Here is a 15,024-nt window from a genome sequence, read left to right as displayed (position 1 = left end):
AAAACTGTAAGACGGTAGTCTGGAGTTGTTGAAGTTGTGCATGGCTGTGGATGTATCCCACTGAACTGAGGGCATGTTGCAAATATAAAGTAAAAATAAATAAAGATGAACGTTTTCATCTGTAACTGTTACGTAATTTATTTGAGGAATGAGAACTACTTGAATATTTATAGCTGTTGAGCGGGGTGTACAAGCCAGCATCATTTATTTAGTTCATTCAGTTTGTTGGGAGTTTCTCAGTTGGACAGGGCTTCTAAATGTGTTTTGCCTGGGATCCTGGCATAAGGGATTGTAACATAATCCTGTGTATTAACAAATAGTGTCCATTCATATGATCACTGCAGTTATCACTAATAACAATAATTTGTCCATATGGTCCACCAAAGTTGTACACATTTTGACTTTGTCTCCCTCTTCCTCCTGGATGGCCTCCTGTTACTTGTCCTCTTACACTGACCCCAGCTGTGTTAGTCACTTGAAGCCTATTTTATAGACTTCCACATAACTGAAGTGTTCTTCCAGTTCAATTCGGTGCATCAAGAGTTAGACTTGGTAATCACAGTGTTGCATTTTGAATTTTGAGGTTGCCAAAGTGTGCTAAATGATGCAATTTGTTTTTAGAGATTTGCAAAACTGATTTAGAATAATATTTGAGTGGCAAAATGTGCCCTTCTCTTATATATGATAATTGAGTTTATGGCATTAAGGTGATTATGGTTCCAGGGATAAAAGTAATGGAAGGAGAGCAGAGATGACTTAGAGCTGTGTCTGCTGAGACTTTGTAATTAAATTGATATTAGTGGTGATGTAAAAACTAGTTTGCATATGTTGGATGAAAAGCTTTAGCATATTTTTCAAACTTTTGCAGCTGTAGTTTTGCACATGTATTGCATTATTAGTTCAGAGCTTGGTTCACAAGACAATTTTCAGGTTGTGTGAGTTTTGATAATGTGGTGAGGGAATTAAATAACTTGTAAGTTGGCAATTGTTTCCAACCTGAGATATTTGAGAATACTTGTGCATACTGTCCCTACACACTGTAGCAAGGAGAAGTAAACAATAATAATAATAAATACAATTTCAGTACTTTTTATTCATCCTTCAAGATGACTAGCTATTGACTTTTAGAGTAAATCTCAGGCCTCTCTGTTGACTGTAGTTTTCCCTCATCAGGTGCCAAGACATAGACAAAGGAAATGTTGAAGAGGCTTGTAACAGTCTTTCATTATCACATAGAACCAGATTTGGGCCAAACAAACTACCTGCAGGTAAGTGTAATTTATCACAATTCATTTGATTTGTCTTTATGCTTTCAGTTTGACTAACTGATTTATTTAAACTGACGTCATGGATAAATATTATTGTCATCTGCAATGGAAATTTAAGCAGTGTTTCTGTTTCCTAAGGGAAAAGTATTGGTCCCAGCACAGAACCCATATGGAACTCCATGACTAACTTTTGTGTAAAGCAGTTATGAAATATTTACTGGTTGTTGGTAACATATTTTTGTGAGGTCTTTTTACAAATGTGATGAAAAGGCTCACTTATCTTCTCAACAGAAAAACAAGACAAACACAACACAGTGATAAACAGAAACATTTATTTCAACCATACATTTTGTATAAAATGCAGAAATGCAGTAAAATTAAACAAAATCTCTACAATCTGATATAAGTACATGAATAATCAATGCACTTCTTCAGCTGGGTGGATCAACTCATAAATATTTCATATATAACAATATAATATAATATAATATAATCATAAATAGTATATAATAACTAATAATAAATCCAAAAAATATATAAAATAATGACATTAAATCTCCTTTGCAAAGATTTAGCTTTACAAGACATAGATAGTCCTCACTTTAGATATGCTTCCTGGTACACCGAGTACACTGATGCACATGTCAGAGCTACCAAAATACAGGAATTGTTTAAAGTATGTCGCTAGGACTGATGGAAGACAAATTTCATTGAAAAAAACTACCTAAAGGCAAAACATGTTGCAGTGAGCACCGCCGGAGTTGTTAGCGGTAACGGACAAGACATGTCAGCAGCCCAAACTGTTTTTTTTTTGTTGTTGTTTTTTTAAACCATGAAAACCATAACAAACATTTTTTAAAGTCAATACTGTTCTGAAATGGCCCTTTAACTTTAGGTCTGTCCACTTTGGACCAGAGAAATTTTCTATTTATTTTTTCTACCATTTTGAATTCAAATGCAATTAAATGCATTTTTCCAGACATAAAAAGATATTATTTGATTCACATCAATCAAAGCATCAGTAAATTAATAACATCAGGTTCTACAGGATATTTTCCAAATTTAGAAAAGATTAGGTTTCTAAAATAACAATTTCAATAGTTACCCGTATAAGAACATATACAATAATTTTAACAATGGTTTAAAAAGAAAGAAAATGTTTTATGAATTGCCGCTTGAGGGCACTGTTCCATCCTTACTGTGAATTGACCTTTGGCTAAGCCCCGCCCTAGAATGTAGATTGACCAATCACAGCCAAGAGAGCTCCCACAGGGGTCCGACACTTTCTCCACAGCGCTCCATTGACTTTAACGCAGGCGTCTCATATTTTCGGTCTCGGCAGGCTATACTGTCAGTATATATCCAGCATCCAGGGTATCGATAAGCCCAATGATGTGCGCGCAAAACCCTGTGGAGCTAACCAAAACATCACAGTTACAGCTTAAGTTGCATAGTTGTTGATACGCTAGCACACGCTGAAGAAATACAACGTTATACGTGCGTAACGTTAGTCCGTTTGCTTCGTAATAACGATTATAGAAGTGAATAGAGACGTACCCAGCTTTGCATGAACAGTGTTGCTCCTTGATATTGATACCAGAGCCCTATAGATAACCAGAAAACCACAGCCCAGAAGAGAATGTCGGAAGTAGCAACAGTAACTAAGGGGGGCGGGGCTTAGCCAAAGGTCAATTATGTGAATTTGGGCTAGCTTTATCGTACAAGGATCAAAATCGTGTCATTGTGATCCTTAGCACTGAAAAACATCATGTACTGTAAGGTCATTACAATTTCGATAGTCATAGTAACAAACATAGGTTCTTTTTACAGAGGAATGCACATCAGAGTTCTGCTCTGGGGGAAGAAAGTTATTTACGACTTGTTATCTGTTTTCACTCCCCTGGCCACTCTGGGAGAGGGGGAGGAAGAAAGTGTCTGGCAAGTTGGCATGTGTGTGTCTCTGAAAAGGAAGAATTGGTCAATCACAGACTTAACATAATGAATATAACATTGAGGCTTCTTGATTTTGTTCTTATGAAGTAGAAGAGGCAACTCCTCTCATTCTTTGTAGTTCCTGATATCGTGTTGATGTTCTTTCGATTCAGGACTAATTAGATCAGAAACAAGAGTGTGAAATTCCACAGAAGTGTAAATCTGTCTTTTCGGCTTAGTTGACGTCCCCAGCATTTAGAGAGGCCCCTTAAGGGCCCCTTAGCGTCTGTCCAGCATCCGGACAAGGCACCTTTTATGGCTAAGGTGTAAAGGTCGATCCATTAGAAGGGTTCTTCCGCAGGGCAACTTCTTAAATTTACATTACAGAGAGGGGGCGAGATAGAGAAGACAACAGGATCCCCTACATATTGTCATACGATTAAAATGAAAAAACGATTAATCAAGATTACTTAAATACAAAGCCTCTAATTAATTAGATTTTTTTTAATCGAGGCCCACCCCTAGTAAATTTAAATACTTTAATTAATCATTTACTTACACATTGTAAATTATCTTATGAACCACTGATAACGCCTTAAAAACTGGTTTGTAAATACTGAAAACTGAATTTATAAATGATAAACTGATGATTAGTAAAGTGTGAAAATACCATTGCAGCGATGCTTAGGACTTAGGAATACAGCAGTTATAACTGCATTTATAAACTGCTCACTAATGTCTATTAATGTAGGACTGCCATGATGTCACAGAAACCCCTGTTCTCTTGTTCTAGCATTGTGAGGAGACTAGAAATTGAGGATATTATTATGGATAACACTGCCTGTAACCGTATACTGTAAAAATGCATTGTTTGGCTTCATTAAAGACAACAAAAAATAATAAATTAGTATATATGCAACTTAATTATCCTGTTGGTAAAAAATCACATACAAAACTCTCAGTTAAATAACAATAAACCTTCAAAATGTTTTAGAACTAAATCAAACAATAACCCCTCACTTGCATGGGCTTGCAAGCTTCCTAATATGTGGTCAAATCTCTGCAACACAAATGCAAATGTACAGTGCCACTTAAAAGTATTAGTACCAATCAGAATTTTCTACATGTCTGAATATAAATGATTAAAATTTTCAGTCATGACAAGGAGAACCCAATCACACAAATGGAACTAAAATATTATATTTGTGTAATTATTTATTCAAGTAATTTTGGTGTTGCTGCCAAAATTAAAGTTGCAGTTTGACTAGATGTAATAATTAAAAGTTGACAAAAATGCAATGACTTCTATCAACTAAAACTAGACTAAAACTATGAAAGACAAAAATTACAAAAATGAGACTAAGACTGTTATTCGTTTTCGTCTGAAGACTAAGGCTAAATCAAAAATAGATATCAAAATTAACACTGGTATATAATGTCATGTCTATACAAAGCACTGAGAGGAAGCAGTACTCACATGTACATGTTAGTATCATTGGTCCTCCACTTGGTCAAAGCTGCACTCAAATGGGACACAAAATATCTGTTTTTGATCTGGTGTTGATCCAAATCTGACCTGATTAATGTGTGAGAAATTGACATGGTCTCTCAGGACTATCTGGCAGTATCTCCAAAACCATGTTGATTATGGTGGTCTCTTGCTGTCTATTTCCAGCTTCTGCCAGTGAAAAAGTGAAACATACATGCACTCCCTTCATAGGATAACTATTTTACTGTGTAGCTACATTTAAATTTAAATTTCTCAAGTAGTTTATTTATCTATCTGAACTTCTCTCTAAAGGCCTGGAAAACTGGGGCTACTGTGAAGTGACTTGCTGCCCAGCTTCAGCATTAGTTAGGTTGGGTTAATTAGAGGAGTGGCTGAGTCATGGCACTGCTCGCAAAAAGTAGTTAACATATTATAACATATTAATTTATGACCAGAATAAATACATGAGACTTTCAGTGGACTATACGCCAAGCATATGAAGAATTGGTTTGCATACAGCCTTTTGGTTCAGCCATGTGCATTAAAAACATGTAAATAAAAATCCTCATGGGGTAGCAGATACTTACGGAGGTTGAAATTGACAGTTACTGAGGTTATTGGTAATTGTCATATCTGATGACATTATTTAGAAGTGTGTCAAGAAGGGTGTTTCTTTTATTAGGGGTTAGTGAGGTATTAATCGTTTAATCAACTTCACGCCCTGCAGGTGAGCTCCTATCAGCGTCTCTGAATGAAGTGGTGCGGCTACCGTGTCCTGCATCATCGCAGCTGTCCCAGCAATTGTGGGAGCGTCCCAACAGTCGGCTGTCTGCAAACCTGTATCTTCACTTGCAGGATGGGAGTCTGAGCTTTGTGGCCACACCTGCCACACTGGGTCACTACATCTGCCTGTCCACTGAGAATGGCTACCAACAAACTATGGCCATCTATCATATCAAACAGAAGACCAGTCCCTTGGCTGAAACTCCAACCACCTACACCTGGAATGAGATATACCAAACTACACAGGCTGTGGGTAGAGCTGGATCTGGGCTACACACCTCAATTGGGACTTGGCCTAAAAGAACAGAATCAAAACTAGGAGATACTAAGCCAACACTGTCCATCATGGCTGCTAAGGTCACTACCAGACAGCTGGGCAGAAACTTGACACTCTGGAAGGAGGAATCTGGACACAGAGAAGCAGAATTCCAAGATGGGGAGCATGTGAATGTGGCCCGAAGCCACTGCTACATAAAGGAGTTGATTGTTGTTTCGATTCTGCTGGTGCTCTGCCTCAGTCTGCTTATTACTATGCTTCTGTATATCATTAGACAGCGCTTGCTCACCAGAACAGCTCCCCAGGCAGCAATTCCAGCCAGACATTCTGATAAAAGGACTCCTTTGGAACAGGAAGCCCCAAGAGGGAACACGTTTGTGATCAAACCCAATGGAAAAGCACTGCATAGACATGGATTTGTTTGTAATGGGACACTCACAGGCTCTAATGGGAATCTGGCCAACACCCCCATCTAAACATCCTGAACAAATAAACCGCTATAGATGATAGTGGTAGTGATTGTCATGCGCAAAAGAGCCAGCTCAAAGAGTCGATGATTGGTAGTGAATCAGAAGAGACACTGCCCATCCAGTGAGAGCCAGCTCCCCACCATTTTTTTCCCTTGCTTGTTCATCTCTGCTTGCTTGAGGACACGGCCAGAACTTTGTTTTGATTAGCAGGGCATGTTTCCAATCACATGTGAGGCTCATACTATTATGTGAAAGCATAGAGAGGGACAGATGCTGTGGCTGACTGAGTAAGACAGCAGACAGCGGTGAGAAAGAGAGTATGAGTGCTCGTAGTTGTGAGTGATACCTGTGAATGAAGCAACATCTTGCTGAAATTTAAAGACTTTGGGAATGCCAGAGCAGAGTGTCTTCACTGTAAAATTAAAATAATATTAAGAGCAGGTTCCACCACAAACCTGCACAGACACACGAGGACTGTACATCCCACGGTGCAATTGGAGGAGAGAGGACATACTAGTTCTGTGTCGCCATCCTGCAAGTATCGTGACAAGTATAACTCATCCTTCTGCAACTCAAAGCAAGCCTTAAATCCCATGTACACTTTACCAAGTAGAAAAACATTGCTAAATAAAAGTCATTCAGGAGGTGAAAGAGTTGGCTCTTTTTTTGGGAGCCGTGGCAAAAGATCCGGCTCTCAGAAAAGAGCCAAACTTCCCATCACTAAGAGACCAGAGGTAAAGAATGCTATTACAAGTGAAAGAGAACTTATTTTGGCCCAGTTCCGACCTTGCATTAACAGCTGTCCTGGGCACTACAAATGACGACCATTCTGGTATGAACACCCCCACATCGAGGTTGCATTTGAGAGATCTGATCTATTTAATGAGTACATGAGTGCAATTATGTCATTAAATAACGTATAAACATGCAGTTTATTGATGCAATCATGTTGATGTATAATGAGCCCCTTGGAATTAAGTATATTTCCTCCATCACTGGTGTCTTTATTTTCCTTTCTTACCAGAGATTATCGTGCATATGGAAGCTTCCAGGGTTGGAGATATAATCAGTGTTTTGTGCAGGTCTAACTAATATCATGGCGGATATCAATAAATAATAATTTAAGGTGTGTGTCATGACGTGCACACATAAACTTATGTTTTATTAAATGAATAAATACATTAAAACTTAGTTGAATGAAACACATTGTTTGTGATGTTCTGTCATGTTTCTAGGCTAAGTTGGCAACAAAAGATAATGTTTGAGTGGCAGTTATTTCTATCCAGTAAGGTTAACATAACTCAGATGTTCTCATTAGTAGATTGTTGGGGTAGTCAGGACATTTTTATTAGTAGGTATTACATGGTATTACACACAAAATGTCAATGTGCCTTGGCTACATTTTAGGTGTTTTTTTTTTTGTTTTGTTTTTTAACGTTTGTTTTTATTTCAGTTTCATTGAAAATCATACATAACAAAATCATATACATTCATACATTGAAATTTTATGTTGTTCTCCAGTTATCATAACCCCCTTTATTATTGTCATCCCTAATCAGCTGTGCTAGTTGTTCGATACTGATATCAAAAAAGAGAGGAGATAGTGAGCAACCACGTTCTAGGATGAAGCGGTCTGAGAGAAACCCGTTCAAACCCGTTCACCTTAACTCCAGATTGTGGATCTGAATATAAGGTTTGTAACCATTTGATGAAGTTTGGGCCAAATTGGAACTGATTCAGAATTTGAATTATTGCCAGGTATTGCCAGGATACTCGATTGAATGCTTTCATGGCATCTAAGGATAGTATCATTGACTCCACTTCTTTAACTTTTGGGTGTGTCATTAAATTTAACAACCTTCTGATGTTGTTCCCATAGTTTCTTCCCTTTATGAACCCTGTCTGATCTGGATGAATAATTTCTGTAGTAATTTCATTGTCATTGTCATGTCTTGCCAGGATTGCTGTTAAGATTTGTAAATCTGTACTGAACAACAAGATAGGCCTGTATGGTTGACATTTGGTGCAATCTTTGCCATCCTTATGTATTACCACTATAGTAGCGTCTCTCCAAGAGGGGGCCATGATACCAGATTGTAAGTGCGTAGCAATAAATGTGATATAATCTCTATAAAAGCTTTATAAAATTCGTTAATGTACTCATTGGGGCATTATCTGCTTGTTCTTTTAATTTGATGTCTTTTAAGAATTGTGCTTATTCCTCATCATTTGTGCAAGTATCCATATTTTTGTACAGGGTCTTGTAAAATTCTGCAATTATTAGGGTTCCATGCAACAAGTTGCAGGATCCCTACTGATTTTGTTGCGATTTGTAGGGGTTCATTCAACGAAGTTTCAGCTTAGCTAAAAGTCCCAGAACAAACTGCAAGGGCGTAAAGCATCAAACCTGGTAACTTGGTGTTACGTAAGTATCCAAGGTGTCAATACACATGCCTACAGCTAGGTGGCGCTGTAATAAGCTATTTTACGTTTTGGCTCATATTTCAAGAACCGTGTGCCCTAGAAACAAAATTCTTTCTCCCTCTGATTCCTTACATAGTACTGGTTCTAACTGATTAGGCCACGCCCACTTCCGCCTGCCATTTTATTCTGCCATTTTAAAAAAAAATGCACCTCAAAGCAATATCAACTCCTCCTAGCCCGTTCATCCAATTCTCATCAAACTTGGCATGTATCATTTAAGGACAAAGATAATGAAAATTCTTAAACTACTTAATCAGGATTATTGATTACAAAGTTAATGGCTAATTAATTTTTACAGAGTGGCACAGTATAACACCAAAACTCATATTTTGTGAAGTATATACCCAAACTTAATCAAACTTCATATCATTGTTAATTACATGATTCTGTACAAGCACCCCAACTTTTGTGACCCTTGGTCTCTAGGGGGCGCTACAAAAGCAACATTTCAATATCTCCAAAACTGCAATAGCTGACTTCATGAAATTTGGCATACACAATCTGTAAAATACTGTGTAGATGCCCATCAGTTTGCGTGACATTACATCTACGAGGGGAGCTATAGGTGACACGGAAACATTTCATATGACTTTAAGGCGTAAAACTTGTGTTCACCCAATCCTTATGAAACTTTGCAACCGTCATTACAATATGCTTGCGTACTATCAGAGCCGGCCCAAGGCATAAGCACCTGCTTAGGGCCCCGCCGCCACTAGGGTCCCCCCAAGACCACGATTTTTTATTTATTTTATTTTTTATTTATTTTTGCATGAGTGATGCTTTGTATATGATCAAAGATATATTACTGTACAAAAACACAATTTTATGTAAACAGAATGCTGGTGCTGAGAATCAGAATCACTTTATTGTCATTGTACAGAATACAACGAAATTGAGGTAGCACTTTCTCCACAAGGGCGGCACAGTGGCGGTTAACACTGATGCCTCACAGCGAGAAGGTCACCGGTTCGAATCCATGGGCCGGCTTGGCCTTTCTGTGTGAAGTTTGCGTGTTCTCTGCGTGGGTTCTCTCCGGGTACTCCGGCTTCCTCCTACCATCCAAAGACATGCTCATTAGGCTAATTGGTGATTCTAAATTGGCCGTAGGTGTGAGTGTGAATGGTTGTCTGTCTCTGTGTTGGCCCTGCGATGGACTGGCGACCTGTCCAGGGTGTACCCCCGCCTCTCGCCTGATGACAGCTGGGATAGGCTCCAGCAGACCCCCGCGACCCTTAACAGAACTAAGCGGGTATAGAAGATAGAAGAAGTTTCTCCACACTCAGTATGATTTAAAAGTGCTGTAGCTATAAAAGAAAAATTAAATTAAAATTAAAACAAATAATATGTAGCAGTTTAAAAAAAAAAATACAGACAGACAGGGATATTGCACAGATAGCAGATTATTGCACAAATTAGTGTCTTCGAATGTTCAAGTATTTTCAGAATTGTTCAGGATTGTTCAGAATTTAATGCAATGACAGCTCTGAGGTAGAAGCTGTTTTTCAATTCAATTTTAATTTTTTTTATTTGTATAGCGTCAATAAGATTCAGATTCAGAAAACTTTATTTGTCCCTGGGGGGCAATTTAAGGCACAAGTGAGCAGCTTAATGTGCAAGTACAGACATTTAAGGTGCAAAAATACAGAAACACAACAGATACAAAGTACAAAGTATATACAAGTTACCATGCCATAAATGTTATGACTATCCAAAATATCCATGGAGAATTTTAACAGACTCTGTAAGTACAGTGACTAAAGTGCAAATGTAAACAGTAAACAGTAGTTACAGGGAATATGTATTTACAAGTTATAGCCGAGGTAGAATGGGTAATAAATAGAATGGGTAATAAATAAAAACAACCAAGAGTCTCTGGTATGTGAGTATGGGGGTGTGGGGCAGGGGGAGGTTGACTGTACTATGGTTGTGTGTGAGTTGGAGAAGAGTCAGAGAGAGAGAGAGAGAGAGAGAGAGAGAGAGAGTGTGTGTGTGTGGGGAGGAGTTGAGGAGGATGATGGCTTTGGGGACGAAGGTGGCTTTTCTACTCTGAGTTCTGCAGGCGGGGCAGCGGAGCCGTCGTCCAGAGCTGAAATGCTGAGTGGAGGATGTGTGAGGGGTCTTTGGTGATTTTTTTTTGGTGATTTTAACTGCCAAATTGAGTGTCTCTTGGTCATGGATGTGTGATAGAGTTCTTACAGGCAGGCCGATGATCTTAGAGCAGTCTGAAACAGTGCTCTGCAGTCGGTTTCTGTTGTGGAGGCTGATGGAGTGGAACCAGCAGGTTATTGAGAAGGTGATGATGCTCTCAATAAAACTGTAGTAAATAGTCTGCATAATGTCTCTGCTGACTCCAAAGGAGCTGAGTTTCCTCAGGAGGTAGAGACGTTGCTGGCACCTTCTGAGAGTCTCTTCAGTGTTGGAGGAGAATTTCAGCAGGTTATTGAAGATGGTGCCCAGATATCTGAACTCCTCGACCAGCTCCACTGGCTTCCCATGGATGATGGTGGTAGCTGTTGTAGTCAGGTCCCACTGCTGCTTGGAATAAGACACCACAATATCCTTGGTTTTACCGACGTTCAGTTCCAGGCGTGAGCTGTCACACCACTCTATGAAGTCCTGAAGAGCTGGTCCGTGGTGATGTGAGGGTCCCGACAGCAGAGACAGGAGAACTGTGTCATCAGCGTACTTGACCAGGTGGCAGTTGGGCTGTGTGGATTGTAGTGGAAATTTTGTACTGACTATCATAAGAAAATATTGATGAAATGAACGAGTTTTGTTGTAGATAATGTGTTATTTAGAAGCTGTGTTTCGGTGCCCCATTCACTCCTGTAGTGGAAAAATTCTTAAGTGCTGACTGTCATGCTTTTGCTCACACAAGACAAAACCTATCTGCACCTGCTCAGCCGTCTCTGTGAGAACCTTCTCAAGGTCCCACTGTTGTTGAGCAAACTAATAGAGACAAAACATCGTGTCGCCGAGTGGACGCGACCGGGGCAGGGTGCAAAACCACCGTATTCTGTCGGGGGAGCGACTACCACAACAACAAAGTCCACGGGGGATTTTTTATAGAAAATATACACTTTTATTACAAATTTAAAATAATATACTCCTAAAAGTCCTTTTCTAAAAAGAGTCCACAATGTAGAGTTACTCCGGACGTGGCGAGCTCCTGGGCAGCAGGCCTCACTATCCACGATTGGCTGAAGATCACTTTGTAGGAGACACAGAAGAAAACACCAGGTGACCGTCAGAATGTTCAGCCTAATCAGTCTTCAGTTATTTGGTTCTTTTTTCTTTTAGGAAACAGAAGTCAGTGTTGATGGGATAAAATCAATTAATCTCAAAAGTAATCAAACAAAGGCCAACACAGGGCAAGTCAAAAATAAACAAACAATCCACACAATTTGGAAGAAATTAATAGCACGGCAAATCAAACAAAAATCCCATCCAACGACTGACGTCTGTCCTATAATGACTGATAATAATGCTGGAGATGTTCCTTATGTTCAAATAGCGAAATGAGAAGGGTACTTAGCTGGAGGAAGGGTGGAACGCGTCCCCACCCTTCCACTGTCTCCCAAAGCTTCCCCCTCTCGCACCGTGCGTCTACTGGGTCGGTCCGGCGCATCGACGGCGTCCTCTCTCTTGTACCGCAGCGGCTTCCGTCGTCTTATGGCCGTTTCCCGTGTTCCTCGGCAGACTCGCTCCTCACCCGTCGTGGTGACCAACGGCTGTACTCGTATTCTCCCCGTGTCACCTGCCCGCGTCAGCTCAGCCGCTCCGTCCTGCTCTGTCTCTGCTTCCTGAATGAGAAGAAAAAGCACCTACGACCCTCCCCCTAGTGCTGCCTAATTACACACGTGCAGGTGATCAGATAATCACCTCCACAGGTCGGCAGACCCACACACACCCACACACAGTCACCCCGTGACACTCCCCCAAACCAAAAGGTTCTAGTCCCGAGAACCATTCGGCTATGCATTCATCATCTATACCTAAGAGGGGGGTTACCCAGATTGGACCTCTGGGAACGTCTTGGTACCGGCCCGGGTTCTGCCTCCTCTGCTGCTTCACCTCGACCTGTCTGGAACATCAGCCCCCAGTTTAACAAAGGGGCCCGAATTGCTCCTGGGCTGGCAGGTTGAGACGGCTCTGTTGCGGGGTACAGTAGGCAGGGGCGGAGGTGGTTGCGATGGAGGGTGCGCTCCAGCCCGTCCTTTCCCTCTGGTCTGATCTTGTAGACTGGGAGGCTTGCATGATGACGTCCAACCACCACATAAATTTGCTTTTCCCACCGGTCACTCAACTTCCCCTTATTTCGTCTTCTGTGGTCCACTACTAGGACCCGTTCACCAGGTAGTAGTGGGGTGTCACGAGCAGTCTTATCATACAGTCTCTTATTTTTCTCCGCTGCCTGTTTGAGGTTCTCCGAGGCCTTGTTATAGGCATACGATAGCTGTTCTGCATGCTTCACCACCCACTCAGCAGTAGTCATCGTTGCCTGCACCCCTGGTGTACTGGTTATCATCTCGATGGGTAGCCTAGTATGACGGCCGAACATCAGGTATGTTGGTGCATACCCCGTAGAGCTATGAATACTGTTATTATAGGCATGAACTAGCCCAGGTAAGTATTCGGGCCACCTATTCTGCTTTTCCGCTTCAAGGGTGCCAAGCAAGTTTAACAGGGTCTGGTTGAATCGTTCACATCCCCCATTCCCCTGAGGATGGTAAGGGGTGGTGTGACTCTTACGACAGCCATAAATGTTACACAATTCTAAGATCACTTTGGACTCAAAATTTGGGCCTTGATCTGAGTGCAATGTTTCTGGACAGCCAAAGGGCTGTATGACATGGTTCCACAGGGCACGGGCAGTAGTGATGGCTGTTTGGTCAGATGTGGGAATAGCCCAGGCGTATTTAGTGAATAGGTCTGTTATAACTAGGATGTTCTGATAACGATCGGTGGGACGGCTCAGAGTTAGGAAATCCATAGAAACAATATTCAATGGTGCTTTAGGCACAATGGGTACTAATGGGGCCTTGACCTCTGGCTTAGCCTTTCGCAATACGCACCGTGGGCAAGTTTGAGTCCAAGAACTTACAGTCTCTTCCATACCAGACCAGTAGAATTTCCTTCGGAGAAGCGACATCGTCCTCTCCACGCCTTGGTGGCCCATTTCTGAGTGGTAAACGTCCCACAGGGCCTTTGTCTGGTCCGAAGGCACAACCACCTGCTGGAGAGTCTCATGAGTTAACGAGTCTTTTATATTACGGCATACCACTCCATCTCTCAGGCTCAGCCGCCTCCAATGGTTCAAAAGTCTCTTTACCGTTTCAGGGAGTGTGGCACGCTCAGCGCCTCTAGGTAACCAACCTCTATGAAGATACTCCCTCACTGTTCGGAGTGTGACATCCTTCCCTTGTAGCTCCTTCCAGCGACTCGGGTCCCACCCCCAACCTGGGGGCGCAGCCTCCGCTGGGGTTCCCGGAGCAGTCACTACACCAACCAGCAAGTACTCCTCTGGTACTGGTTCAGCTGGATCTTGTTCTGGGTGTGAGAGAGGCAGCCTAGACAGCACATCTGCATTAGTGTGGTCCCTCCCTGGTCTATACTTTAGGGTATAATCGAAGTTTGCCAATTGGGCAGCCCACCTCTGTTCGACAGCCCCCAGTTTTGCCGTTTGCAAGTGTACTAGTGGGTTGTTGTCAGTTATCACAGTCACTTTGGCCCCCCATAGATAGTCTTTGAACTTTTCCACAACAGCCCATTTCATTGCAAGAAATTCAAGCTTAAATGAACTGTAGTTGGAGTCGTTACGTTCTGCTGGGCGTAAGCTGCGGCTTGCATAAGCTATGACTTTTTCCTGCCCATTTTGTTCCTGTGCCAGAACTGCCCCCAAACCTTGATGGCTGGCATCAGTGTAAAGGGTGAAAGGAAGTGTGAAATCAGCATAAGCCAATATTGGGGCCCTAAGCAGTTCTTGTTTTAATAACTGGAAAGCTGTCTCACACTCATTAGTCCAGTTAATGGGCAAAGACCCACCCCTTTGTTTACGCCCTCTACCCACCAAAAGTTCATGAAGGGGTTTAGCGATCTTAGAAAAGTCTTTAATGAAGCGCCGGTAATAGCCTACAAACCCAAGAAAGGAGTGTACCTGCTTTGCTGTTGTTGGTGGGCTCCATTCTTGGACTGCCGTCACCTTCTCGGGGTCAGGTGAAACACCTTGTCCACTCACCACGTGCCCCAGGAACTTCACTTCCTTCTGAAAGAAGTGGCACTTTTCTGGTCTCAACTTGAGGCCATAACGTGCCAGGGACT

The 15,024-nt window shown here is 41.4% G+C and overlaps 1 protein-coding gene across 1 annotated transcript; it reads left to right on the top strand.

Moving 5' to 3' along the window:
• Positions 1-948: 948 nt before the first annotated feature.
• LOC311509866 (uncharacterized protein) lies at positions 949-6,461 on the top strand (the record flags this gene model as incomplete). Its single annotated transcript, XM_084575305.1, has 3 exons — positions 949-953; positions 1,174-1,268; positions 5,417-6,461. 3 exons carry the CDS (start codon positions 949-951, stop codon positions 6,223-6,225), a joined length of 909 nt encoding a protein of 302 aa, XP_084431431.1. The 3' UTR covers positions 6,226-6,461.
• Positions 6,462-15,024: the final 8,563 nt, after the last annotated feature.

Source organism: Chelon labrosus (assembly GCF_963514085.1).
Source record: "Chelon labrosus genome assembly, contig: SCAFFOLD_96, whole genome shotgun sequence".
In the NCBI taxonomy this organism is placed as follows: Eukaryota; Metazoa; Chordata; class Actinopteri; order Mugiliformes; family Mugilidae; genus Chelon; species Chelon labrosus.
Note: the sequence above shows the minus strand (reverse complement) of the source record. Positions and strands in the feature narration are given on the sequence as shown.